Below are 27816 nucleotides of genomic sequence, written 5' to 3' on the forward strand. Positions count from 1 at the left end.
CGACCATATTTCACTAGGAGCTGCAGTAAGTTATTGCGGTCTATCCTCACGAATCTTTGACCTTATTTCAGCTGCAGCAGCTTCATGGATATGAGAAAAACAAAACACTATTAGCATGATATTACTTCACTGTTGTTTGCAAAACACATCACTCTTAGCATTATTTTACTTCACTGTTGTTTACAAGGGACATCACTCTTAGCATTATTTCACTTCACTGATGTTTAAAAAACACGTCACTCTTAGCATGATTTTACTTCACTGTTGTTTACAAAGCACATCACTCTTAGCATTATTTCACTTCACTGTTGTTTACAAATCACATCACTTTTAGCATTATTTCACTTTACTGTTGTTTACAAAACACATCACTCTTAGCATGATTTCACTTCACTATTGTTTACAAAACACAAATCTCTTAGCATTATTTTACATCATTGTTGTTTACAAAGAACATCACTCTTAGCATTATTTCACTTCACTGTTATTTACAAAGCACATCAATCTTAGCATTATTTCACTTCACTGTTGTTTACAAAGCACATCACTCTTAGCATTATTTCACTTCACTGTTGTTTACAAAACACATCACTCTTAGCATGATTTCACTTCACTATTGTTTACAAAGCACATCACTCTTAGCATTATTTCACTTCACTGTTGTTTACAAAGCACATCACTCTTAGCATTATTTCACTTCACTGTTGTTTACAAAACACATCACTCTTAGCATTATTTCACTTCATTGTTGTTTACAAAGCTCATCACTCTTAGCATTATTTCACTTCACTATTGTTTACAAAACACATCACTACTAGCATTATTTTACTTCACTGTTGTTTACAAAACACATCACTCTTATCACTATTCCATTTCAATGTTGTTTACAAAGCACATCATTGTTAGCATTATTTCACTTCACTGTTTATCAAATTAAAATTCGTATGCGTCACAAATTATCACACCCAAACATAAGCGGATACAATTGTTTTTAACCAGAGTGGAAGCAGAATGAATGTATAGTATAAATATGTGCTGAAACAACTATAAATCTAACCACATAAACTACGGTTGTCATAATCACTCTAACCACAGAAACGGTTGTATATATCACAATACACGAAAATATTGTATATTAAAATTAAGAAATAGTTGGAATGACTCACGGTCGGAACGTTGGTGTATAGAACCGGAACTTCCGGTTGTATTTTTCTTCGTACGTTCGTTCAAAAGCTACAAAAAAATCAAATCTAAATCATATCTAAAATCAAACCTACTAAATCATATCTAAAATCAAACCTACAAATAAATGTTAATCAGTAGGAAATTTACATTTTGAAAAATCTCTTTGATTTGTTTCCATTTGTTCGACGAAGGAGTGGATGTTGACGACTGGATAGCGACGGCTACCGCGACGGCGACGGCAACGACGATGGCAATGGCTTGAATGCGGTTTAATTTCCAGAACAGAGAGAGGAGAAGAGAGAAGAAGAATCACGGGTTTCTTTTGAAATGAATTCAATTGGCTAACCTAACCTGACGTTGGAGTAAATTCAATTGGGTATGCAATGACCATAATACGCCTGCTTTGTTATAATGGAGTAAATTTGTGATATGGGGAACTAATTTCTCCTTAAATTCTAAAATTAATACTAGCCCTTGATTTTTTTGATCTTGTGGCTATGATTTATTCTCTAGTTATGTGTTTAATGGGCTCTTTCCCTAAATCACTACTCTATATATATATATATATAAAGTTTTGATTAGAGAAAACGAAATTTGAATTGGTGAATGAAGCTGCAAAATGGGGTGGCTTTGCCTTTATATATATTCTGCTACTCACTCTGTCCCTTATAATTTGTCACCATTTGACCCGACACGTATTTTAAATAATGTAATATAAAGTGGGTTGAAAAAGTTAGTGATACGTGGGTCCTACTTTTATATATTACTCCCTCCGCCCCGCTTAAGATGACACATTTTCCTTTTTAGTTTGTCCCAACTAAGATGACACGTTTCTTTTTTTAGAAACTTTCTCTCTCCAATTAATACACCCAACAAATTTTTTTCACTCCTATTAAAATATTCATCTTTCTTTCTCTCTATTTTAATACTTTCACTCACATTTCATCTCTCCAATTAAACACTTTAACCAATAACTCCTAAAATTTCGTGTCGGCCAAGGAATGTGTTATCTCAGCCGGGACGGAGGGAGTAGTTTTATAATAAAATGTGAGTGGAACTGAGTTGGTGGAATATGAGGTCTATACTAAAAATGAAAAAAGTGAAAGGTGATAAATTTTTAGGGGCGATGAAAATATAAATAAATGATAAATTTTTTGGGACGGAGGAAGAAGTAATTAATGGTGATGAAGGGGTGTGGCTCGATCACACGCTTTTACCGCGGCGCTCACAACCCATGTTTTGAAATGAGTTCTCATTAGTGATTGTGATTAGGATTTGATGAAACGGAATATTTGAAAAGTTGGACTGAAAATTTGTTGAAATAAAAAGTTGTTAAAGGGGATGTTCGAAAAGGATGTCATTGTTTTGTGAACTTAACTTTTTTGCTTGTGTCATCAACACGTTAGTATTACATACGCTTGACCTTGAAGAATTGGTATTGATTTTTTGGAACAAGGCTTTAGGTGGTCGGTTTCTTGTGATCTAAGTGCTTTCCAAAACATTCGAGAACTATATTTGATCCCATGTGTGGATAGAAATTGTTTGGTGTGGATATTTCGTTTGGATGTGTTATCTTTGATATATTCCCTCCTTCCTTAATGTGTTCCATTGTGACTTAGTATAAGTTATAAGAAATTTTGAAAAAAGTATTAGTGGAATGTGATCAGTCCTAGTTTTACATACTAATATTATACTCCCTTCCGTTCTATTTTAAGAGTCTTATTTGAGTTCGACACGGATTTTAAGAAATGTAAAGGAAAGTTGGTGAAAAAAATAATAGATTGTGATCCCACTTTTATATATTATTTTAATAATAAAATGTCAGTGAAAAAAGATACTCCCTCCGTCCCAAGATAAGCGAAGCACTTCTTTTGGGCACGAGATTTAAGGAATTGATATTGAAATAGTTAAAGTGGAGAATAAGTAGAGGAGTGAAGAGAGAATAAAGTAGGTGGAGAATAAAGTGAGAGAGATGATTTTTTGCTAAAAAGGGAAATGACTCACTTATAGTGGGACATCTCAAAAAGGAATACGACTCGCTTATCTTGGGAAGAATGGAGTATCATTTATGGAATATTCTAATCGGAACTCCTAAAACATGACACCCAAAAATAATAAACCGAGACTGCTAAAATGTGATGAATGAAGTAATAAAATGCAAAATCTATTACTAAAAATAATAAATATGAAGTAGGAAAATTAATAAGAGATAAGGCTAAAATAGAAAATTGAGAATATAATATTTTTTTTATTTATACTACCAAATTAATATGGAGTCTTCATGTGTTAACTGACAAATGTGAAGCTGAATTTTGTCGCTTCTCTTTCCCCTACTTAAATATTCACTCTGTCCACTATTATGCATCTTAGTTTTTCATTTTGGATATTCTTTGTTAATTTTCAAATTTTATTTTTAAGTAATGAATTTCAATATGCTTTAATTTACTTGACTTAAATTTTTATTATAAAATTAATGTATATAAGATACGTTCTATATAATATATTAACTTTTTTCACTACTACATTTTTTCTACTCATATTAAGTCAAAATGAAACATATATTTCATCCGTCCACGAAATGTTGTCTATATTTGATTCGGCATGAGTTTTAAGAACTGTAAAGAAAGGTAAGTGGAAAAAGATAATGGAATATGAATCTCATATTTATATAGTAATTAGTTTTATACTAGAATGTGGGAGTAATGAGATAACATTACCAAAAATGAAAAAAAAGCAAGTGGACAACATTTTACGAATGGATTAAAATGATAAAAGTAGATAACATTTCACGGATGAAGGGGGTAATTGAGTACAGAGGAAGTCAAAACTAAATTAGTACAGTAAAAAATGTAGAGTAAGAAGTACACAATTTTAAAGAAAGCAAAAATTCTACGAAGATGTCAGATTTACGGGTTTGGATCCCCAGATGTGGCTGTATGCACAGCAGCCAGCACAGATGCTATTACATAGATAAAAATTGCATCGCGGTATCCGAATGTACATTTTAAGGTAATACTGTACTAACGATATTATTTTATTAATGCAAATCACATATGTAAAAAAAGAAGAGAAAAAGAACAGCAGTTAATGTATATCTTGTAGAAAGGGCTTGTCGTAGAAAGAATTGATTTGAAATTAAATAAAAGTATAATCTATTTTCATATACAGTGAACATTCAATTGGGGTATTAAAGTATTAACTGACTAATTAACTGTGTATTTTTAGTCATAATACCATTAAACTGCATAATTCGAGTCTTGTCATAGTTTAATTAATCTGCCCTCTTTCAAGGATTTATTTTTTCTTTGCTATTTAATGCAAATTTTGATATTTGGCGCATAACATCAATACAACTGTACGGAGAATTATATACTTAGTTGCTTGGCAATGGACTTAGGTCATCCACTACGCTGTCTCTATACCGTCCCTTAAACCGTCTCTTAACTACTATTTGAGCACTATTTGAGGGCCCCACTGTCCTTTTTTCCTCCATCCCTTAACTAAGGGACGGAACCTGCAACGCTCCGTCTCTTAACCGTCTCTATACCGTCCCTTAATTACTTTTCATTCAATTTCATTTAGAATTTTTCTTTCTACCCAATTCAATTTAAACAAACACACTTTATTAAAAACCACACTTTATTAAAAAACACACAAACTAAATAAACACACAAAATAAAAAAACACACAAAATAAAAAAAAAAAAAAACTACTCCGCCGGCGAATCATCCTCTGGAGGCGGTCGAGGTTTAGGGAGTGTCGGAAGGTCAAGTTGTGCTGCCATAGCAACAATTCCGTTCCACCAGGCCGTGAATTGGGCGTACGAGAAGTGGGAAGTGTCCGCCATTGTGGCGGTCATGTACGCCACCATAAGTGTGTCCGAGCCTCCCCGCGAGCCCGAGGCCGGCTGGCTTGTTTCGCCTCGGCCCTTCCTTGCTCTAGCCGCTTTCGCCGCCTTCGTCCCTTGCGGCCGACGGCGCCCACGCGCGTATCCTCCAGCATCGCCGACCGTACCCGCAAACTCCCGGGATTCAGCCTCAGGTTGGCTGATGCCATCGGTGTCACCACCAGACGCACCACCAGACGAGTATTGGCCACTCGCCGTATGCTTCGTGCGCTTCGAGGTTGAGCCCGAGCTGGAGCGGAAACCTCCGGCCCACCGTTCCTCGTCCTTGACGGCCTGCCAAACATCAACAAATCTGAATTGATGACCCTCGTCCTGGTAGTAGGCGCGCAAAGCGGACGTCAAAATGTCGGTGGTCGTGGCGCCGCTTTGGTAGCGCGCCTCTTCAGTCGAGTAGATGCCGCAGAATTTTTTGATCTGTCGGTCGACTCGGTCAAAGTGAGAGCGGAGCATTTTAACTTTGCGCTTGCGGGAGCCTTTCGGCTTTATCTGGTGGTAGACCTCGCAGACCTTTTCCCAGAAACACTTCCGGGTTTGTTGATTCCCGACGATGGGATCGTACGAGACCGTGATCCAGGCGTTGTACACCGCCATCGTTTCGAAGTTGCTGTACGGATGCCGGCCAAGATCCTCTTCTTCTTCCTCCTCGTCCTCGCCCGCCTGGGGTTGTACACCGCCAGTGCCACCTCCACCGCCTCGGCCACTTCCACCGCCAGTGCCACCGGGAAAATCCTCCCGGATCTGGGATAATCCCTGCGAATACCGCGTGGCGGAGGGACGGACATATGCATCAAGGTCAAAATTGGGTGGTTGGTACCCCCCGGCGTCACCGAACCCTAAGTCCCAGGGGTTGACGAACCGCCCAATGTGTTGATCATGGTCTCCCAATCGCCGAACGCGTTGAGATCCCACCCGCCGGAGCCGGAACCGCCGTAGTTGCCGTCGCCGTCGCCGGACATCTTGAGTTGGTTTATGAAAATTTGAGAGAAAATTTGAGAGAAAATTTATATGACTAGTGGTAGTGGTAGTGGTGCGGGTGGTAGTGGTGGGGGTGCTAATGACGTACGCCGGGAAATTAAAGAACAGTTGCGGGCCGTTACGTCCAGGGAGATAAATCGCGCGATACAAGCGGCCTTGCAGCAGCAGCAGCAGCCGACGGTACCTCGACCCATCCATCGTCAAACTATAGTACTCCGGGACCACATCGCTGCACACCGTCGGTTGTATGAGGACTACTTCGCTCCGGAGCTGCGGTTTTGCGAGAACATGTTTCGACGACGTTTTAGGATGCATCGTCCGTTATTTCTGCGTATCGTGGGCGCTTTCGAGCGCCGATACGAGTATTTCAGGATGAGGGAGGATGCGGTTGGTTAAACCCGGCCACACGCCCATACAGAAGTGCACTGCCGCAATCAGGCAGCTGGCATACGAAGGTGCGGCCGACATGTTCGATGAGTACCTCCACATCGGCGAGACGACTGCCCGCGAATGAAGTATTTTTGTGAGGGCGTTAGGGAGATATTCGGGGATAGGTATCTTCGAAAGCCTACCCCCGAAGATTGCCAGGCTCTGTTGGATATGCACGGGAGTCAACACGGGTTTCCGAGAATGTTGGGCAGCATAGATTGTATGCATTGGGAGTAGAAGAACTGCCCCGCCGCCTGGAAAGGGGTGTTCACTACAGGTTTCAAGGGCAAGAATCTTACGATGATCCTTGAAGCGGTAGCTGACTACCGGCTGTGGATTTGGCATGCGTATTTTGGAGTAGCCGGGTCGAACAACGACATCAACGTCCTCCAGTCGTCGCCCCTTTTCAACGACCAGTGCATGGGCGTTGGACCGGTCGTCAGTTTCATCGCCAACGACAACCAGCACAATATGGGCTATTATTTGGCGGATGTGATATACCATATGTAGCCCGTCTTTATGAAGACGATCAGATGCACAACAGACGAAAAGAAGATCTATTTTGCGGGTCGTCAGGAGGCAATACGCAAGGATGTGGAGCGGGCATTTGGTGTGCTCCAGGCTCGATGGGCGGCAGTGAAGGGTCCATCACGGCTGTGGTATATTGATAGCATCGCTGATATCATGTATGCATGTATTATCATGCACAACTTGATTGTCGAAGATGAAGGTCCAGCACTGACTGATTGGGCCAATGATGATGTTGATGCTGTCGGTCCAAGCCATGGCGTGGCCACCGCCAATGTACGTATGGGGATACCCCATGAAGAGGCCGATTGAGTCCGTGCATTTGCCAACATGTACCAACGACAAGCCCATATTCGATTCCAGAACGATATATTTGAAGAGCTATGGATGCGGAGGGGTCGTCTTTGATATTTATAAGGTAATTTGTTTATACTTTTTTTTGTTGAAATGTACTTTTTATTTTTTTTATTTGATGAAATTATCGTTGCACTTTCTCCGTCCGTATTCGTGTCGAAATTTTAATTCTGTAAATTGTTTAATTCCGAAAATTATTTAATTTGGTGAATTTGTGAATTTTTATTATGGTGGATGTCTGTCGGGATGTCCTTGGGGATGTCCTTATGACGTGGCAATACAGTGGGATATCCTTATGACGTGGCATGAGGTGTTTTTGAGATGTCCGTCGGGATGTCCGCCGGGACAGCCGTCCCACTTTGAATGCTCTTAGGTAATTAAAGGTAATATAAATATTATAATAGAATTGAATAATGCAGTATGCCTACCGTGAAAAGGCTACAAGACTACCTATTATAAGTCCAAAAAGAAAATAAAGTGTAGATTTTCGTGTGAATGGATTCATAGATCCCTGTATTTCCAATATTGCTCATAGAATAAAATATCAACATGTCTTTTTGTTTCCAAAATTGTATTTCAATTCGTTAAATAAAATAAAATATCTCTTAGGCAAGGATGGTACCGTCCCTACTTTGCCGGAAATCTATTGCTAACTCGTCTTAATTATAACTAATACAGTATATAAATATCTCTTAGGCAAGGATGGTACCGTCCCTACTTTGCCCGAAATCTATTGCTAACTCGTCTTAATTATAACTAATATATAAAAGAGTGAACTAATAATCTCTGATCTGGACGAAAAATACCCTAATGGTCTCTAGAAAATTTTTATATATTTTTGGTATGTTCAGACCAAAATAACCCTAGACATGAATAATATACTCCATCTGTCCCATTAGAAATGAAACGTTTTCCTTTTCGGTCTGTCCCATTAAAAATAAAATGTTTCTAAAAATGGAAACAATACTCTCTCTACTTTTTCTTCTCTCTTACTTTACTCTCTCTTCATTAACTCACAAAACAACACTACATAAAATCCCGTGCCAAAAAGCAAATGTTGCATATTTAATGGGACGGAGGGAGTAAATATTTGATGTTAGGGACATTTTGGACTTTTCAATTTAAAAAATACTGCAATTTATTTTGAATGGCAGAAAAATCTTAGCAGTCTTAAGATTCCTTCTCTCTCTACCATTACTAAAACTCCATAGATTTATTATACTGTGTTTATTTCTTTGTTTTGAGATTTTCAAAGAAAATGGTGAACCCAACTCTAGAACTCACGCTTTAATATGCGGAAGATTTGAACAAGATCAATTTAATTTCAAAAATGGATGCGTACGTCGTCGTTTCCAAGACTAGAAAACCGGTCGATCACGGAAGCAAAGCCAACCCCACCTGGACTTTTCCGATTAAGTTCGCCGACCGTCGAGGAGGCGGCGCTGCTGCAAAACCGCCTCGTGCTGGACTTCAATATCAAGTGCTATCGCGCCTTAGGCAAAAGACTCATCGGCTAAGTTCAAGTCCCTGTTAAGGAGCTTCTTGATTTTCCCTAAGGCCCGCGCCGGCGCCGGCGCCGCCGCCAAGAATTTTGTCAATCAAATTTTTTATCAATCAAATATTCTTCCATCATTGGGTGCTTCACCAAAAGTATTACTCCTACTACAAACTTGTTGAATTACTCAAACACTAGCAAGGTTGAAATTGGTGAAAGAAGACAGAGGAAGGCAAGAAAATACGGTATAAAAATTAAATAAAATATCCAAATAACTGGAGTACAATTGTAGAGGTACCAAAAATGTTATTTTCAAATACCTAAAATTCCCTTTATGGCATTTAGGAAAATTTTCTAATGCAAGGGTATAAAAGACCAACAAGTATCAAAAAATATACTCCCTCTGTCCCATTAGAAATAAAACGTTTTCCTTTTTGGTTTGTCCCATTAAAAATGAAACGTTTCTAAAAATGGAAACAATACTCTCTCTACTTTTTCTTCTCTCTTACTTTACTCTCTCTTCATTAACTCACAAAACAATACTACATAAAATCATGTGCCGAAAAGCAAATGTTGCATATTTAATGGGACGGAGGGAGTAATTTTTAGGGAGTAAAAAGGATATAAAATTTTTCTAAGGATCATTAGTATATTTTTCGGCAAGATCAGAGACTATTAGGGTAGTTCACTCTAAATAAAACATTGGATTAAAATATACTCCATCTGTCCCTTAAAATTTGTCACGTTTCATTTTCTGCACTCATTTTAGAATAAATAGTTAAAGTGAGGAGAAATTAAAGTAAGAGAAAGAATAATATAAAGAAGACTTTTATCTACATTATTTTCTCTCTTATTTTACATTCGCTTTACTTTAACTATTTATTATCATTTTTTCAAAATAGGTGCAGAAAATGAAATGTGACACATTTTCAGGGACAGTGGGAGTATTAAAAAAGTAAAATCTTAATATGTATGCTATAGATTTATTTATTTTAAATTTTTAACATCACGACCCAGCCTCCACTACAAGAAATGGCTAACGACATTGTTGGAGTTTATAAAAAAAATATTTAATACATGTAATATATAATGTCAGGGTCATAATTCTGTGAGACCATTTTTCATATGAGAACTAAGAACCATTTTGGTCCATTATATCGTAAAATAGATGGTCTCGATTTTCCTGACTCTAATATTAGTTTACTGTTTCATGAATATCCGTTGAAGTACAATCTAATAAGAAACTCACACTTCCACTTCCACTTCCACTATTCCATAAACATATGTGTATTTTCCATTTTCATCCATTGCATAAAAATATAGGCATTTTTATCTATGGAAAGTTGTCTCCAACTCATTACCCATATACATTTATTTACAACTTATATCACTATAGCCCACCATTACAACTCATTAAACACTAATAATAAAGTAGGTCTCACTATTCACTAACACTACTTTAACTACATTTATCCTCTTCTCATTTCTTTACCAATTGTGCATGAATCCTCGTGTCATTTCAAATACACATTTTTTATGGGAAGGATGGAACATTAATAATAAAGAGAATTGATATGTTTTGAGATGCAAAATTGCATTGTAATTTGATATGCCATTGTTAATGTAAAAGACAATAAAATTGTTATTGAAGATGACCAATGTGTTTTGAGATGCAACTGATGTGTGTATTAATATTAAAGAATCAACGAACTGATATAGTTCTCAATCCTATTTTTTGACGTGGTTCTCATTTAATTACAAGATTCATAACTCTATATTTTTACGTGTTTATTAATCTTAATGAATCAACGAACTGATATTGTTCTCAATTCTCGTTTTTACATGGTTCTCATTTGATCACAAGATTCACAACTCTATATTTCATATTGGTAGTTGTTTAACACTTTCACCCCATCGTTGTTGCAACTAGGCAGCCATAGATGGATTATAGATATATCAATTTTAGACTTTAAGTAGTGAGGGTGTAGCTATAGGAATAGGAGGTTTAAATTTCCACGCATGATCGTCAAGGGGTGAATGAATTGGGATTTTAGGACCCTTGAAAATTTTATCCCAATGTGCAACTTGCGCATTAACGTGTAGTTTAGGGAGAATGGACTTTATCGGGACCATTACACCTTCCTTCCCACTATGCCTAATTATTCATTTTCCTATTTGGCTTATACTACTACCCCCTCATCAATAAATATCCCACACTAGATTTTTTCATTCTACTTTTATGTTATATTTTGAATATATTACTACTATATAATAATATGTGAATGGTAATAATGTTCGAATATGTTACACCCATCTGTGCCATAGTAGTAGAGTCATTTCATTTTCTCACCATCTAGTGCTTTTGACATATATACAATGTATAAACATCCCTTAGTGATTAATATAATACTCCCTCCGTCCCGCTTTAACAGTCCCGATTGCTTTTGAGCACTCGTTTTGTAAAAATGATAATAAATAGGTAAAGTGGATAAATGGTAAAGTAAGAGAAAGGATAATGTAGAAAAGAATTTTATCTACATAATTCTCTCTCTTACTTTACCATTTCTCCACTTTAACTATTTATTATTATTTTTATAAAAAGAGTGTCCAAAAGCAACTGGGACTGTTAAAGTGGGACGAATGGAGTACTAATCTAATTCAAGGTTTATACGATCTAGACCAGATTACACTCATTTCATTAATCAATATTTAGTCCCCACCGTAGAGATATTATTGCTAAATTAGAGCATCCATAATGACTCTATTTTCGTCCGGACAATCGGTTGTCCACAACCTTGTTTGAGTCATTGTGAATGGTCTTACAAATGGACAGTCCAAAATTTATGGCACTAAAAAATAAATCCCAGCATGTAAGTCGATTGACCTTCCCGACTATTCATTACAACTTAATTGAATAGAAAATTTTGAGATTAACAAAAAACAAGGAATAATTACACCTAATTTGTTTTGTGTCGCTTTTATAATGTTTTCTATTTCCTAAACGAGTTTTTGTGTTCTAAGGTCCCGTGTTATTTTTTGCATTCATTCGCAAATGGTCATAATTATTAGGGAATAGTAAACCTTGAATAAGCTGATTACGTCTCATATGCTCTACTTATTACACCTTGAATAAGCTAATTACGTCTCATAGGTTCTACTTGTATTACCCCCGCTAGGTAGTGCAGTTTCAATTAACTTCTAAATTAGTTCAACGTCCACCCTTTAAACTATAACCTCACACGCTTCTAGTTATTAGGATTTCTAATCTACGGTGTACTCCTAAATCCGAGTTAAAGAGACATTACATTAAAGGCCAACTGAATGAATTTGTTCAACCCAAATTACCATAGAAGAAATTAAGCACAATAGAGAGAAACTAATCAACAGATTTGACACATAAAAACTCAATTCATTCAATAAATGGAAAATATGTTTAAAACAATCCTACTACGAACTAGGAATATTCCGAATATCTAGCCACTCATGGTAGTTACATATACAACATTAATTTATTGAAATACCATAGCGGACAAGTCTTTGGTGGATGGAAACTTCAATGCTTTCTCTAGATCTCGATCATCTCTCTTTTACTTTTTCTATTTTTTGGGATGACAAAAAGTCATATCTAACATTTTTGAACACTTGTTTATACTTGGGGCTGCTCCATGGGCTTTAGATATAAAAAAATAGACATTATACTATTCCTCATGTCACATCGTAAATGTCACACTTTCCTTTTTAGTTTATCCCGTAAAAAATGTTACATTTTCTTTTTTTTAGAAAAAACTTTGTTGAGAATGGATCTTTTATTCATATTAATCGTATCACACAAGAATGAAGGTTACAGGCTTAAATAGGAAGAGCCAATATTTACATATGGTAAGATATTCTATGATTTACCCTAGCTATAATTCCGGAAAGAATACTTCTAATTGATTCCACAATCTTTGTGTATCTCCCTTGATTTTAGCTTGATTCTTCCAACACTCCCCCTCAAGTTAAACAATGGGACTTCCCATTTTTAACTTGCTCAATACCTCGGCGAAGCTCCTTGTATCCACGGCCTTTGTTAAAATATCTGCTAACAGATCTTTTGAACGAACAAACGGAAGGTCTATCACCTTTGATTCTATATTCTCCTTGATAAAATGTCGGTCTACTTCCACATGCTTTGTTCGATCATGTTGTACCGGATTTTCAGATATGCTGATTGCCGCTTTATTATCACAAAAGAGTTTGCATGGCCCCTTTGACATTAGGCCAAGTTCGGTCAACAACTTCTTTAACCATAGGATTTCTGTCACTCCACTTTTGATCCCACGAAATTCTGCTTCTGTACTTGAGAGTGCTACTACCTTTTGCTTCTTACTTCGCCAAGTCACCAAGTTGCCTCCAACAAAGGTAAAATATCCTGCAGTCGACTTTCGATCATTCGGGTTCCCAGCCCAGTCCGCATCGGTGAACCCATGTACCTCTAAATTCCCATGGTTTTCGAACAAGATCCCATGTCCTGGTGTCCCCTTCAAATAGCGCACAATCCTCAAGGTTGCTTCCCAGTGATCGGCTTGAGGCTTATGCATGAACTGACTCACTACTCCCACAGCATATGCAATATCGGGTCTAGTGTGAGAAAGATAGATAAGTTTACCCACCAGACGTTGATATCTTGTTTGGTGGGTGAGTTCGGCCCCTTCAGTCAGTCGAAGGCCATGATTCTGCATCATTGGAGTCTCTGTCGGCTTGCAATCCAGCATTCCCACTTCGGCCAGGAGATCCAACACATACTTCCTTTGGCTTATGAATATTCCTTTCTTGGACCGCATTACTTCGATACCTAGGAAATATTTCAATAGGCCCAGGTCTTTCATTTCAAATTCGGCGAACAAATTCTCTCTCAATTGCCTTATTTCTTCCTCATCATCCCCGGTGAGAATCATATCATCCACATAGATTATCAAGCATGTGAGTTTCCCGTCCTTCTTCTTCAGAAACAGAGTGTGATCTGAGTTACTCTGTTTGTACCCATATTTCTTCATTACTTCTGTAAATCTTCCAAACCATGCCCTGGGTGACTGTTTTAACCCATATAAGGTCTTCTTGAGTCTACATACCTTTCCTGCCTTGAACTCCCCCTCAAACCCTGGCGGAGCTTCCATATAAATCGGTCGAGTAAGCTCTCCATGCAAGAAGGCGTTAGTAACGTCAAATTGATGTAGCGGCCAATTCTTTGTTGCGGCGATGGAGAACAGCACTCGAATAGTACTCATCTTGGCTACTGGTGAGAACGTTTCTGCATAGTCAACTCCGTAGGTCTGAGTGTACCCTTTCGCTACTAGCCTTGCTTTGTAGCGATCAATTGATCCATCTGGCTTCCTTTTGATTGTGAACACCCATCGGCACCCCACTAGTCTTGATCCTTCGGGCCTTATACACACCTCCCATGTCTTGCTTTTCATTAGTGCCCTCATTTTCACGAGCATTGCCTCTCTCCAATGTGGGATTTCCATAGCTTCTTCTGCCGTTCTGGGGATTTCTTCTTCATCATACAGGGCTGTCATAAATGCCCTTGCCATTTCTGTCATGTTTGCGGTTGCCAAGTTCGCCATTGAATATCTGCTCTTCTTTGATATCCGTTCTGGACTGTACCTCTTAGGTGGAATGCCCCTTGTGCTTCGATTAGGAAGTATGTACTGTCCAGTATCCCCGTCAACAGCAGCACTTTCCACTTGTTCTGCGACAGAGTCATTAGGAATATTTGCACTATTGACTCCAGTTTCAGTAATTACCTCACATATCACTGGAGGAGGATCGTTAGTGCCCGGCGGTCGAGGAGGCTCCACTGTCGACGAGACAGGATCGGCGGCAGTGCTAACCATCTCTGTTGGTTCCACAACGGATTCGCTTGGTGATGACACAAACCAATTTAGGGGTCCACTTGTTCTAGGTATAATTTCACACCTCTCCCCCTGACCACTAAGATTGGTATAGTAGTATTCACTCTCCAAAAAATTGCAATTCATGGTTGTTATTATCTTTCTAGATGACGGATCGAAACACCTATAACCTTTTTGATTTATCCCGTACCCCAAAAAGACACATTTAATGGCGCAAGCGGAAAATTTCGTTCTCTCGTGTTTTGGGACATGGACATAAACCGAACATCCAAATATTCTAAGGGGTAGGGTAAGAGGTTCGGGTATCTTGGCTAGTGATGACAACAACTGTAAAGGGGTTTTCATTTTCAAAATTTTTGTAGGAAGGCGATTTACCAAATAAATAGAAGTTGCAACTGCTTCAGGCCATAAAAATTTCGGAACATTAGAATCAAAAAACAAAGCACGAGTTATTTCCATAATGATTCTGTTCTTTCTCTCAGCTACTCCATTTTGTTCGGGGGTATATGGGCATGAGGTTTGATGAACTAACCCGTTATCAACAAAAAATTTTGACATGTCATGATTTACAAACTCCCTCCCATTATCAGATCTAAGAATTTGAATGGTTGTTTGAAATTGGGTTTGAATGAGTTTGTAAAAAAGGACAAATTTTTCATAAACTTCAGATTTGTTTTTCAAAAAATAAACCCATGTCATTCTCGAACAATCATCCACAAATAGCAAAAAATATCGAAAACCATGATCACCAGTAACGGGCGCAGGGCCCCAAACATCAGCATGTACTAAGGAAAAAAGACTTGCAACACGAGTTTCAGAAGATTTAAAAGATTGTCTATGGCTTTTTGCCAAAACACACGATTCGCAATCAAAATCCTTGAGATGGGAAAATTTAGGAAAAAAATAGTTTAAAATAACCGAGAGATGGATGACCTAAGCGTCTGTGCCACAACCAAGCGTCTCGAGTCGCAGATCCGTGAGCCAGAATTGCGGCACTGCCTTGGTGAGCCATCTCGTCAACATAGTAGAGGCCTTGACGCTCAGTGCCACGCCCAATTATCCTCCTCGTCCTGATATCCTGTAATACACAAAAATCAGGATGCATTAGTAATGTGCAATTCAATTCCTTCGTCACGTGGCTAATATACATCAATTTATGTGATAGTTTCGGAACATAGAGACAATTAGACAGCCTCAAAGTCGGTGAAATCTCAATTGTCCCACTCCCCTGTACTGAAGTTAATTCCCCATCTGCGGTTTGTATTTGACTTTTCATAGTACCACAGAAATTCACAAAATCATTTTTATCATGTGTCATAGTGTCGGTGGCCCCACAGTCGAAAATCCACCGATTATTCCTCTCCCTAGACGTATTTGTAACCGCACATGCAACAGGCCACTTATGCAATATTTCAAAACTATTAGGGCTCACATATAAATCATCATCAATTTTGGGGTTCTTTTTCGGAATAGGCAAAGCACAGGGGGCATCATGCAAAAAACGGGGTAAATTCCGTAATTTCTGAAAATTGCAGGGACTTGAATTAAAAGAGTAAGTTGGGCTGGGTTTGTTAAACCCTAGCCCGATACCTCCGCCGTTCTCTCCCCCTTCGACCCGTCCGGCAAAGGCTGCCTGCCCGACGTCGTCCCCTCGCCTGCCGCAGCTGTCGCGCGAGCCTCCACCGTCGGCTGTTCGTCCGCGAACACTGGTATCTGTTCCGCCTCCTTCCTCCATTCCAATGGCCAATTTTGCTTTTCCTTTTTGGTTTTCCTCCCACCACTCCGGGAAGCCGATTAACTTGAAGCATGTTTCTCGAGTATGCTTGTTCATGTCGCAATTCGAGCACCATAACTTGGTTTTGTCGAGTTTGGGGGCCGTGCGGCGGTTGTTGGTGGCGGCTGGGTTATGTCCTTGATGGGGTGTTGCCGGTTGGGGTGGGAATCGGACGTTTCGGGCTGCAAATCCGAGTCCCACGCCATTCGTTGCGCCGGTTGGTTCGGGGTTTGCTGCCGGCATAATCTTCAGTCGGGTAGCCTCCCTTTTGATCCATCCGTACGCGACATCCACTGGTAGCGCCGGGACTTCTTTCAGAATGTCTCTCCGGGTTCCCTCGAATTGAGGGTTCAATCCAACCAAGAACTTGTACAATCGTCGGGTATTGATAATGGTTCGGTATTCACCGATTCCTTTGTCACAGCAAGTAATTGTCTTGGTTTGGCATCGATCGATTTCAATCCATACTCCGTGAAGAGTCCTTCAGTAGGTCTCCAGATCCATCTCTCCCTGGACGATTCGGCTGGCCTTGTCCTCCAAATCGTATATCATATACGAGTCCGACGTGTTCTGATATGTCACCGCGACGCTATCCCAAATTGCCTTTGCGCTTTGGTGATGCGCAAAGTCTGCAACGATCTCGATCTCCATGTTGTCCACAATCCAGGAGAAGACCACTAGATCGGTCTCTTCCCATTCCAGATATCCTTTGTCCGTCGGTTTCGGTGGTTCTGGCACTCCGGTGATGTGCCGTAGTGCTCTTCTACTCCCGATAGCGACTCGCATGAGTCGAGCCCATAATGGATAATTCCTCCCATTCAGCTTGAATGCTACCACAACATTCTTGTTGGCTTTAATCTTCTGATCATCGTATTTGACATCTGTTTCTTCTGTCATTTTCAGGTCCGGTGGTGATCCTCCGCCTTCTGGCCGAGATAAGGTACACGGCTATGATGAAACTATATTCTGAGCCACTGCTCTGGTACCAAGTTGAGAAAGGATCTTTTATTCATATTAATCGTATCACACAAGAATGAAGGTTACATGCTTAAATAGGAAGAGCCAATATTTACATATGGTAAGATATTCTATGATTTACCCTAGCTATAATTCCGGAAAGGATACTTCTAATTGATTCCACAGTCTTTGTGTATCTCCCTTGATTTTAGCTTGATTCTTCCAACAAACTTCCTCTCACATTAATATAAATATAATATTTTTTCTTTCCATATAGCACGTAAAACAATATTTCCTAAAATTCAGTACCATTTATCTATCATAGGACATAGAAAGTACAAAATTATATTTCCTAAAATTTCGTATCCTCGCCCGAATATGATACTCTAGCTTGAAACGGAGGGAGTATGATTTAGGATCGACCAGCCAAAAATATCCAGTTCAATTTTTTCTCTAGTAGGTATGTGATACTAGTATTTATTTTATTTCTCTTTATGTTCCAAACTTCAAATGAACAATTTAATAGGAGAATAATTTCGCTTTTTTGGCGGCCATTAGAGACTTGGTCTTATCGGAAAATTGACATAATGGTGCCGTTATAACTTGGTCTTACTACAGTTAGACTTAAACATCCAAGTTTGATTAATGCTTCATTATATTAAATTATTAGTAAGATATATATCATCTATATGAACCATTGATCATTATATGATCCACAATATTCTGAAAAATAATTTTCTAATATATAAAAATCATTACAAATAAGCATAATTTTATATACTACTCCGTAATAAAATTTTGACTGATCTACATATATAAATAAAAAAAAATTATTTTATGCCTCGTACAGTATTTGAATATCTAAAATGGAATAAGCTTGGACATAATTTACTTCATCACTTGATATTGTTTTATGGATTAATATTTGTTAACTATTATAAATAATTAATCGTGTTCATAAAATATTCTTCCAAATCCTCCTCAGCATTTGGTTGGCTTTACTTTAGTTTTTCATTATGATAGTACACCTTTTAGTTGGAACATGCCAATGGAAATTTGATGCAAAATATCATATAAAGTATATAACCAAATATACTTTTCATTCATTTCGGCTAAAATTTATTTGAAGAATAGCATATATACTCTAATTCGGAGGTGATAAACTCAAAAGAATGCGTTTAGGAGTAACATGTAACTTCAAGTTTGAATTTGAGTCTTCTAGTTCAGAGATTTGGAATTAAAGTTGAATTTAAAATCTCTTAGTATTAGATTTTGAATTGTATAGAAGAAGTATATTTTTAAATTTTAAATAATTATAAAATTGAGTAGTTCACAATACACTTTGCACATGTACTACACACAATACACAACCACAATGCAACACCCACAATAATATCCTCACACATATAATTTAAAATATAGACTCTTTCTGTCAATAAAAATACGGTAATTTGTCTTACATAATTAATCAATTTCTATTTTTGCAAAGTTTTTCCCTCTCATGAAATGAGTCTCATTCTCAACTAACAATATTTCAAAAAAAATGTGTATTATACAAATACGGACCAACCCACTAATTAATAACTAACCAAATATAAATAGAATTAAATTAGATTATTATTTCCTATCTTCTTCTTCTCCATTGCTACTTCTTCCGGTAAGTTTTTATGTCTCTTTTCTTCTTTCACTTTTCCTATTTCGATAAATATAAAATGTTCGAACTTGAATGCAATAAATTGAAATCTTAAAAGTGGTTTTTGGATAGTGTAAACCATAAGATATATATACATTTTCTTCAAAAACCTATAATAGGGTTTAGTTTTACAGTACCATTGGAGGTGTTTTTCTACTACTACATTCGCCTCTTAAAAATATAAGCTATTTCCATTTTCTAAACTTTCTATTTTAGGAAGTGGACCCCAAAATCCATTAACTCTTTATCCACTATTTTTTCTCTTCCCCTCTCTTACTTTACTCAATTTTCTCACTCTCTCTCTTACTTTACCAATTCTTTTATCTATTTTACCAATTCAATACAAAAAAAGCACTGGATAGTGACGGAAATTAGTGACGGCGGCTGCTAGCTCAACAATTAGTGACGGAAAAAGCGTCAGTCACGAAATAGTGACAGATTATTCCGTTACTAAGCGAAGCACTATGTCACTAAAAAACTTGTCAATAAAAAATATTAGTGACGGATTTGTCCGTCACTAAAGCTATTAATCCCACGAAATGACAGAAAATATAGATGGCTACTTCGCTTAGTGACAGAATAATCTGTCACTATTTCGTGACTGACTCTTTTTCCGTCACTAATTGTTGAGCTAGCAGCCGCCGTTACTACTTTCTGTCATTATCTAGCGATTTTTTTTGTAGTGATTGTGCGTTAAAATTCATGCCGTTTCAAAAGTTTCTATTTTTCGAAGACAGAGGTAGTACATTTTAAGTTTTGCAGTACTGTTGAGATTGTCTAACTTATAAATAAAATGATGTGTATGAGTAATGTATTGTATAACTATTCATACTTTTTTGGGACGGACTAATAAGAAAATAGTTCATACTCCCTTCGTCACACTAAAGATGACTCACTTTTCTTTTTGGTTTGTTCCAACCAAGATGACTCATTACTAAAAATGGAATCACCTTTCTCTCTAATTTATTCTCTCCCTCTCATTTTACTCTCTCCACTCTACACACAAAATAAAGTTGTATAAATTCTCGTGCCACCCAAGGAATGGGTCATCTTCCTTGGGATGGAGGGAGTACTTTGCAAGGATGGAGTATATCGATGAAAAATTTAAAAAATTAATCAATATCAACTTTTGATTATTCTTATCAAATAAAGAATATAAAATTAAAATATAATTTAAAATCATTTAATTTAAAATTCTATTCCATGAATTTAGAATTTTATGGTAAAATTACCAAAGGCGGTCTAATTGATTTTATTTATACAAGAATTAATATCCGAGGCCGAGCCGGAACCAGGGCACAAATTATAAAATATCACACATTCAAAAACTCAAATTAGCCCGCGAAAACATAAATCACAAATTTCAAAACTTCGCATCGAGAAAATGGGAGACCTGTTAAAGAACTCCATATTTTTTTCAGATCAACACATTTGCTACGCCGATATCCTTCCTCCTTCTGAGGTGCTTTGCTTTTAATTCCTGTATTCATTCGATTTATATTGTGATTCTTCATTTAATTTTTCGCATTGTTTGGTGCAAAATTCAGGTTCGACTCAGGATCGAAGTTGCAATCCTTAGTTTCCTAAAAAATCTCAGTTCCCCAACTCCATCAGTATCAGATCTACCTCTGGTTCGTAATTTGTTTCTCAATTGCCGCTATATTCCATGTTTTCTGGAGTTATAGCGTTAGTCAAAATGTGAGTAGATTTTAGGGAGAAAATAGAACACAGCGAAATCAATTAAGTCCAAAGTTAACAATTCTAGTTGTATATCTGCAAGTAGATTAGCAGAAGGATGAGCAATAGCAGAGTTAGTCGAGGATTACTGACCGAAAACACGAGGATTTTTCTTTCGGATTCGTTTTCTACGAAGTCTTTGATGAATGAGAACAGTGCTAATTCATTGATCAGAGGTATTTTTAAATTGCTCAGGTTTCATATTCAACGATAGTTAGTCTCGTTGTTTGATTCTAACATTTTTGGATGGAAGTTTGGAAGGTGATGGAAATGTGTTATCAGATTCTGGGCCAAGAGAAGAAAGTAACTCAGAGGGAGTTGTTTTACAAATTGCTAAGCGAATCGCCGCAATATTTCACCTCTCAGTTGCAGGCTAACCGTAGCATCCAAGGTCAGCATTAGTAATATTCCAATTGTTTGCTAATGATGGTTGAACGAATCGTATTAGAGTAAAATCGTATGAAATTAGTAGCTGGATCAATGTTCTAGTGCATTAACTTAGATTTTTCTCAGTTGCTATTGTTCACTGCAGCAAAGATTAATGAAATTTCTATCTCATTTTCATGCGATAAAAGATTTGGTTGCATTGCTGAGATGCAGCCGTTATAGCCTTGGCATCATGGCTACGAGCAGAGGAGTAGTTGCTGGGCGCCTTATGCTGCAGGCATGTAGTAGTAACATTTTATTCAGTGTATACAAATAATATGCACCACCTTAATGTTGCTTCTACTTTCCACACATAATCCAAATATTGTTTTATTTAATCACGAAGGAGCCAAATCGAGACGTTATTGACTGTTCTGTTTGTGGATCATCTGGCTATGCTATCTCCGGAGACCTCAATTTCCTAGAAAGTTTGGTTATGAAGAGTGATGCTAGATATATCATTATGGTGGAGAAGGTTTGTGAATTCCATTTTTCTGGACTTTGTGATCCTTCTCTTGCAACAAGCTATTGAAATACGGATACGGACAGCATGCTGTATTTCAGAGGTTAGCCGAGGATTGCTTCTTCAACCAAATTCCATGCATTCTCATCACGGCCAAAGGATATCCAGACATCGGGACCAGGTAATTGACGTTGTGATAAGTGTCATGCTATTGAGATAGTAATCCTATGTCATGAAGTTTTGCATTGCCAAATAGATTTCTTCTGCACCGGATGAGCCGAGAGTTCCCTCACCTACCGATTCTAGCCCTTGTTGACTGGTACGAGTGCCCATCTAAAGACATGGAGTATTTAAGTTGTTGCAGGTGTTCATCATTCTGTATTTGGTTATTTAGGAATCCTGCTGGATTGGCAATATTGTGCACATTCAAGTATGGAAGTGTAACAATGGGGCTGGAAGCATATCGATATGGTATTACTCCATAATGCGTTAATACCATTTTGGTAAATCCTTGTAGCTGAAAACCCCACTCATTTCCTGTTTTAGCTTGCAATGTCAAGTGGCTCGGGCTGCGGAAAGATGACATCGACCAACACATACCGGAAGAATCCTTGATCCCATTAAAGCCACGCGATCATCAAATTGCCAAAAGCTTAGAGTCCTCAGAGATCTTGCAGGTACCAGCGCTTATAAGATTTAAGAGAAGCACCCCAGTACAAATGTGTGATTTTTATTTGCTTTCTTCATATAAGAGAGCCACGTTTTTCACAGGATACGTACAAGGAAGAGCTAGCCGCAATGATTCAAAGCGGTTGTAGAGCAGAAATAGAAGCACTCTACTTCAACGGATATGATTTCTTGGGTAAGTATATAGGAAAGAAAATTGTACAAGCCAGTTACATATAATTCAGACCTAATTCAGAACAGTGGCTTGTGTTCACAGTGCTAATTGGTGTTTTTTTTCATTATAATGATAGAGTCATAGAGATGTAACTGATAAGTTTTACCAGAAGAAGAGAACACATGTTACAACGACATTCTATTAATCAAAAATGGGAACTTGTCCTACACAATTGTTTCAAGCAAAATTATAACAGAGACAAATTCCTCTGCTATGGTAATAAATATATGACGCAACACACCTATCTTCTGATCGACTCTCCTATAGTGGTGGGCGTACAGTAAAATCCGGAAGATTATGCAACGCCGGTACTTCATTGACAAATATTGTTATCTAATATCTGTGAATATATTTCTATCATTTACTCTCAGCAGCAATGTACACATCGTTGCAGGTAGGTAAACTTCCGTACATACAGATTATATCAAGTTCTTTTCACCAGCAAGACTTTCTTCCCCTTCACTGAAAATCTGTCACTGTTTTCAAGCTGCAACACAAACCAGTAAATGATTCTTGCTCGACAGGGACTGGGAGATAAATCACGGAAACAGAGTATGGCCAAGTTGGAATAAAGTTATACCTTCTGTATTAAAAATGTAAGAGCCTCTTCTTTTGATAAGTTGGAAAACATCAAAGGTGAATGTTCATCAACGAGTACTTTAAGCTGCTTCAGCTTCAATGACTCCCCAGGTGCCTGCAGCAAGAAGCGAATTCAGTAGAGTATATGAAATTAGGTAAAAAGCAGCTTCACAATATAATGGATGATACCTGTCCAAGAAGCTGCCTACACAGCTTCTTCAGTTTTGGCCTCGGTGCAGGATCCATATCCACCTCCAGGTTTTCGTGTTTCCTTTTTACTCCACTATGTGAATCAGAAGAATCCTCCCCATCACTATCACCAAAAGTAGTCTTTTTCCCTTCAAAGAAGCAGCCTGCAATTTTCTTTTTACGATCCTTAATACCAAGCCCTTGTTTTCCAGATGTCTTTGTACCCTGAAAATGCAGATCTAGAGAATTTATTCATAGTACTCATAAGCATAATCCAACTCTGAATTCCTCATGAAACCAGTATGATATTATAGACGCAAAGGCGCCAACAAGTGATTTTATATTCGACTTTTAGATTGCTGAAAAGACACCTCTCGAGTGTACTAATTCAAGGTTTATACTGAAAACAAGAATAGGACAGTTATTCAATCATTCATGATCATATGTCTTTACTCCAAAAGAATGGAGATGGACTCATGGTCATGTTCAGTCCTTAATTCTATACTTTTATATAATAAGACAGACAACTGGCTTAACAGGGTTGCCAAGCAGTTCAAGCACTGGAGCTGTGCAGTTCGGATATTTACAGTTAAATGAGATACAAACATAAGAGCATACCTGAGCAAGGTTGTAAAGATTTTCTTGATCATCCTCATTGAACATGGTCCTCTCAAGGGATTTCTTTCTCCGAGATTCAGCACCAAGCATACCTCCAACAACAAACCCAAGTTTGAAGCCCCACCAATCTAGTGGAACATCTTGAGATTTTCCTGCAATTTGGTACATATACCATGAGGTGAGGGAGCTTATACAGGATGAGATGTTCCAGCATTCTATCACAACAGAAAGGAAACTATGCATAGAAGGTTTAATTGAAAAAACCCCACCCAAAGCATTACAATTTACAAAATACTATTACAAAGCTTACCTTCTTCATCTGGAACACTGGTTTCAATTGACTTTTCGTCCTCGGATACTTCTGGAGCGTCACAGGTCTCTGTAGCCTTAGACTTGTTCACCTAAGGCAATAATTTCATTTAATATGTTTGTGAGAGAGGCTAAAGCAATTTTAGACATTCATGATTCACCAACCATAGGTATAGGACATTAAGTTTATGACATTCAAAAAGGCTTTATAAAGTCAATCAAATCTGTTCCAGCTTAATCAAAAGAGAGTTCAATTTACCAATGATAGGTGGGCAAATAAACTTCTGCTAGTTTAATAGGAGATGATTCAAATGTTATATTAAAACTTAAACTCAAGTTAAAGAAATTTTTGTTTTGACATTAAGGTGCAGCATTAACAAAGATGATTTTTTTCTGCAACACCGATCTGAAACTGGTAACCACTAACCAACTATTATTAGCTAACTACATAAAGACATCCTACGAGAAACCCCTGAGCTAGTCAACTGGAATTGGAGAGATTGGGTCACCCTAAAAAGGAACTTCCTCCGTCCCACATAAGATGTCCACCTTTCCTTTTTAGTTTGTCTCACTGAAGATGTCATATTTCTATATTTGGTAATAAATCTCTCTCTCTCAGTGTTGTTAAAATCACGCCCCGAGCTCGCTTGGGTGGCGGGTCGCAAGGGTCGAGACCGACGTCGCCCCATTGTGGGTGGGTAGGACGAGATTCAGGGGTCGCCGTTGGGGCGGCTGCAGCGGCTGGGGCGAGGAAGAAGAAGAAGATCGTCGGTTTGAATTGTTTTTACTTTTTCAGCTTCTTAAAGAAATCTATTTCTCCCTCTTCCTAGACAATTGTGCACTTTTTAGAAACCCAAGACAACTTTTAACCTTTTCAGCTTTTTAAAGGAAGCATGTGACCCCTCTCTTCCTCGACATGCACCTTTTTAAATTACCATCTTTTTAAATTACTAAACTATTAGTACATGTAAATGCCTCTCTCTCTATTTCTCTTTCTTCCAAAAGGCAAACTATTAGTATATGTATATTACGCTATATACTATAAGAAGGCTATAGAAATAATAACTTAGGTACAATTCATATTATTATACATTTTATTATGACTAGTAAAATTTCTTTACCCATTAGTATCTATTAGTAGCTGACACTTGCATATTAAAAAGAATACAGATGTGGGTTAAATCAATTTTTAAACTATCAATTCGCCCCGATTCGTGGGTCCCTCACCCCGCGACCTGGGGTCCAACCTCATCGCCCCGGACCGACCCGCGACCCTAACAACACTGCAATCTCTCTCTCCTCGATAAAATATTCAACTACATTTTTCTCTTTACTTATTCCACCTAACAACTCCTAAAATCATGTGCCAATCAAGAATGTGGACATCTTGAGTGGGACGGAGGGAAGTATACAATATACACTATACACAATTGATCATGTCTTCTAGTTCATCTGTTTCCTTTAAAAACTCTATGGTATCAACATGTAACTAGTATCTTGTTTCTAGCCTTCACAAACACAGTATTAAGTGATGACATCACCTGATAAGCTCTTTGATTTAGCTCGACTAAAAGCTGTGCTATCAAGACCCTATATTCAGCACATAGCACTAAATCTCAAACAGTAGTGTCCTTGCTTGCACTTTTGCAGTCTCCAACAATAGGAACAGGAGATAATTCCAAGAACTTAGAAATAAAATCAAAATGAACAAGTAAATGAAATGCAGATCCCAGTTCCGACTATAAAATGGATGTAGTAATGCCAACTATATGTTACCTCAACATATTTTTTGCATGATAACAGAAACTGTATAGCTGCATTCAAACTATACTTACAAGAATCCCTTCAAGATCCTGAGAAGAATATCCACGAACAGTCTTTCCCTTCTCTCTTTTTTTATACCTGGATATTTGATATCAGAAATCACATTATCATTCACAGCTGAATCAATATACTTATTAGGTATAGAAAAAAGAAAATCAGCATTTTTTCAAGAGAGCCTGACCTCCCTTGAGGTCGAGTAACCTTAGCAACCGCCTCCTTTTTGTCCTTAGAAGGGCACAGTTTTTCAGCATCTTCATTTCTATCTATCTCATCATCTATTAAACACAGTGGAATCACATGTCACATAACTATACAATAATACACAGGTCAAATTTCATTTCCATGTACCTTCATCCTTTGTTTTTTCAATCACTTGCTGCCAAAGTATACAATGAAGAATTGATCAATGATATGGGACAAAGTACATCGAATATTTACAATAAACGAAATAAGATGCAGAACTTACCACTTTCAGTTTCTTGAGGATACTGTCAAATTGAGTGGTGTCAAAAGCCCACGCATTTGGTATATCTGTTCCTATACCTGTAAAAATCAAATCAAATCAAAATCATCCATTAATTTATAAATCAAAAGAATTGCAGAGATTAACAGGTGGAAAAAATGGCAAACCTAACGTATCCTGCTTGTTCTTCACCCTTACATATCCTTTGATGCCTTGCTTTTCCTTTCCAAGCCCTTCACCTTCTTCCCATCCCTAAACAACCATTACATTAAGCAGCACCATTTGTGAACATTTTAACCAATTTGTCAAATGTCGCCTTAAAGTTCTCATCTTTGCAAAAAAAAAAACTTGCTTTTCGATCAGAATTCAATTAGATATATCGTTGAAAGAGGAAACATATTCTTATAACATAAAACTAGAGCAGCATTGCAGCCTATAAACAATGTTCAACAACCTCAACCTAATCATATAATAGTAACCGAATACAGACGCTACAAAACACATGTCTCAGCTGCGGAACTACAAAATTCACATTAATTTTCAGCTAACTAATTTGGAGAAAATAGGATAGATAATGAATTAACATAAAATAAATAAGAGAAGGAATACCATTTGTTTCATGAGGCGGAAGGCGGCAGAACTCCGATCGACTCCGACATAGCGGAGTGGAACTTCCGGCGTTGCCATATTAACGGTCACGTCCTTTACTCTCTCCTTCCCACTGATCTTGGACAGATTTCAAAGAGCGAGAGAGAGAGAGAGGCAGAGACGGTCGATCTGAAGCAGCGGCAGACACCTCTAAAACCTAAAATGTAGAGGACGCGTTTTACGGTTAGGATCTCATGTTTCCAATGGATCGACGGCGTAGAATAAATGTTCAACCTTTCTTAAGTCTGTCACGCGCAAGGGTATTGTAGTAAATACCTATAATAGAAAAAAGGAATGTACTCTCCATCTCATCTCACGTAGTATCAGTAGGGGTGGGTAGGTACGGTATATCTTACCGAAATCACCATATACCTTATTTTCGGTATGCCGTACCAAAGTTCGGTATAACATACTCTTACGGTATACCTTACTTTTAATATCAATGAAAATTGAATATTTGAGTTTTTA

The 27816-nt window shown here is 37.7% G+C and overlaps 2 protein-coding genes across 5 annotated transcripts; one reads left to right on the forward strand and one right to left on the reverse strand.

Moving 5' to 3' along the window:
- The first annotated feature begins 20545 nt into the window (after nucleotides 1–20545).
- On the forward strand, nucleotides 20546–23323 carry LOC121782825 (meiotic recombination protein SPO11-2-like). 4 transcript variants are annotated; one of them, XM_042180788.1, is made up of 12 exons: nucleotides 20546–20653; nucleotides 20739–20822; nucleotides 20975–21104; nucleotides 21182–21319; nucleotides 21504–21592; nucleotides 21701–21829; nucleotides 21904–21998; nucleotides 22074–22136; nucleotides 22212–22288; nucleotides 22364–22494; nucleotides 22589–22679; nucleotides 23243–23323. In XM_042180788.1, the coding sequence occupies exons 1-12, from the start codon at nucleotides 20576–20578 to the stop codon at nucleotides 23254–23256; spliced, it is 1119 nt and encodes a 372-aa protein (XP_042036722.1). In that variant the 5' UTR covers nucleotides 20546–20575; the 3' UTR covers nucleotides 23257–23323. The 4 variants fall into 4 exon arrangements, with proteins under 4 accessions (XP_042036722.1, XP_042036723.1, XP_042036721.1 ...); XM_042180789.1 differs by lacking the exon at nucleotides 23243–23323 and adding an exon at nucleotides 22795–22902; XM_042180787.1 differs by lacking the exon at nucleotides 23243–23323 and having other exon boundaries at nucleotides 22589–22810.
- LOC121782826 (G-patch domain-containing protein 1-like) lies at nucleotides 22842–27537 on the reverse strand. The gene is made up of 11 exons (XM_042180791.1): nucleotides 27310–27537; nucleotides 26868–26952; nucleotides 26704–26780; nucleotides 26586–26613; nucleotides 26419–26512; nucleotides 26249–26315; nucleotides 24415–24505; nucleotides 24105–24256; nucleotides 23487–23711; nucleotides 23299–23412; nucleotides 22842–23205 (listed from the first exon to the last, which is right to left on the reverse strand). Exons 1-11 carry the CDS (start codon nucleotides 27385–27387, stop codon nucleotides 23143–23145), a joined length of 1074 nt encoding a protein of 357 aa, XP_042036725.1. The 5' UTR covers nucleotides 27388–27537; the 3' UTR covers nucleotides 22842–23142.
- Between the last annotated feature and the right edge of the window lie 279 nt (nucleotides 27538–27816).

This window comes from Salvia splendens, chromosome 20 (genome assembly GCF_004379255.2).
Source record: "Salvia splendens isolate huo1 chromosome 20, SspV2, whole genome shotgun sequence".
In the NCBI taxonomy this organism is placed as follows: domain Eukaryota; kingdom Viridiplantae; phylum Streptophyta; class Magnoliopsida; order Lamiales; family Lamiaceae; genus Salvia; species Salvia splendens.

Coding starts and splice junctions, on each gene's coding strand:
- LOC121782825 (XM_042180787.1), top strand. CDS start 20,576: ATGGGAGACCTGTTAAAGAACTCCATATTTTTTTCAGATCAACACATT. Junction 21,320..21,503: donor GGCTAACCGTAGCATCCAAG/GTCAGCATTAGT, acceptor ATGCGATAAAAG/ATTTGGTTGCATTGCTGAGA. Junction 22,289..22,363: donor GCTGGAAGCATATCGATATG/GTATTACTCCAT, acceptor TTCCTGTTTTAG/CTTGCAATGTCAAGTGGCTC.
- LOC121782826 (XM_042180791.1), bottom strand. CDS start 27,387: ATGGCAACGCCGGAAGTTCCACTCCGCTATGTCGGAGTCGATCGGAGT. Junction 26,781..26,867: donor GAACAAGCAGGATACGTTAG/GTTTGCCATTTT, acceptor TGATTTTTACAG/GTATAGGAACAGATATACCA. Junction 24,506..26,248: donor AGGATCTTGAAGGGATTCTT/GTAAGTATAGTT, acceptor TTATTGCCTTAG/GTGAACAAGTCTAAGGCTAC.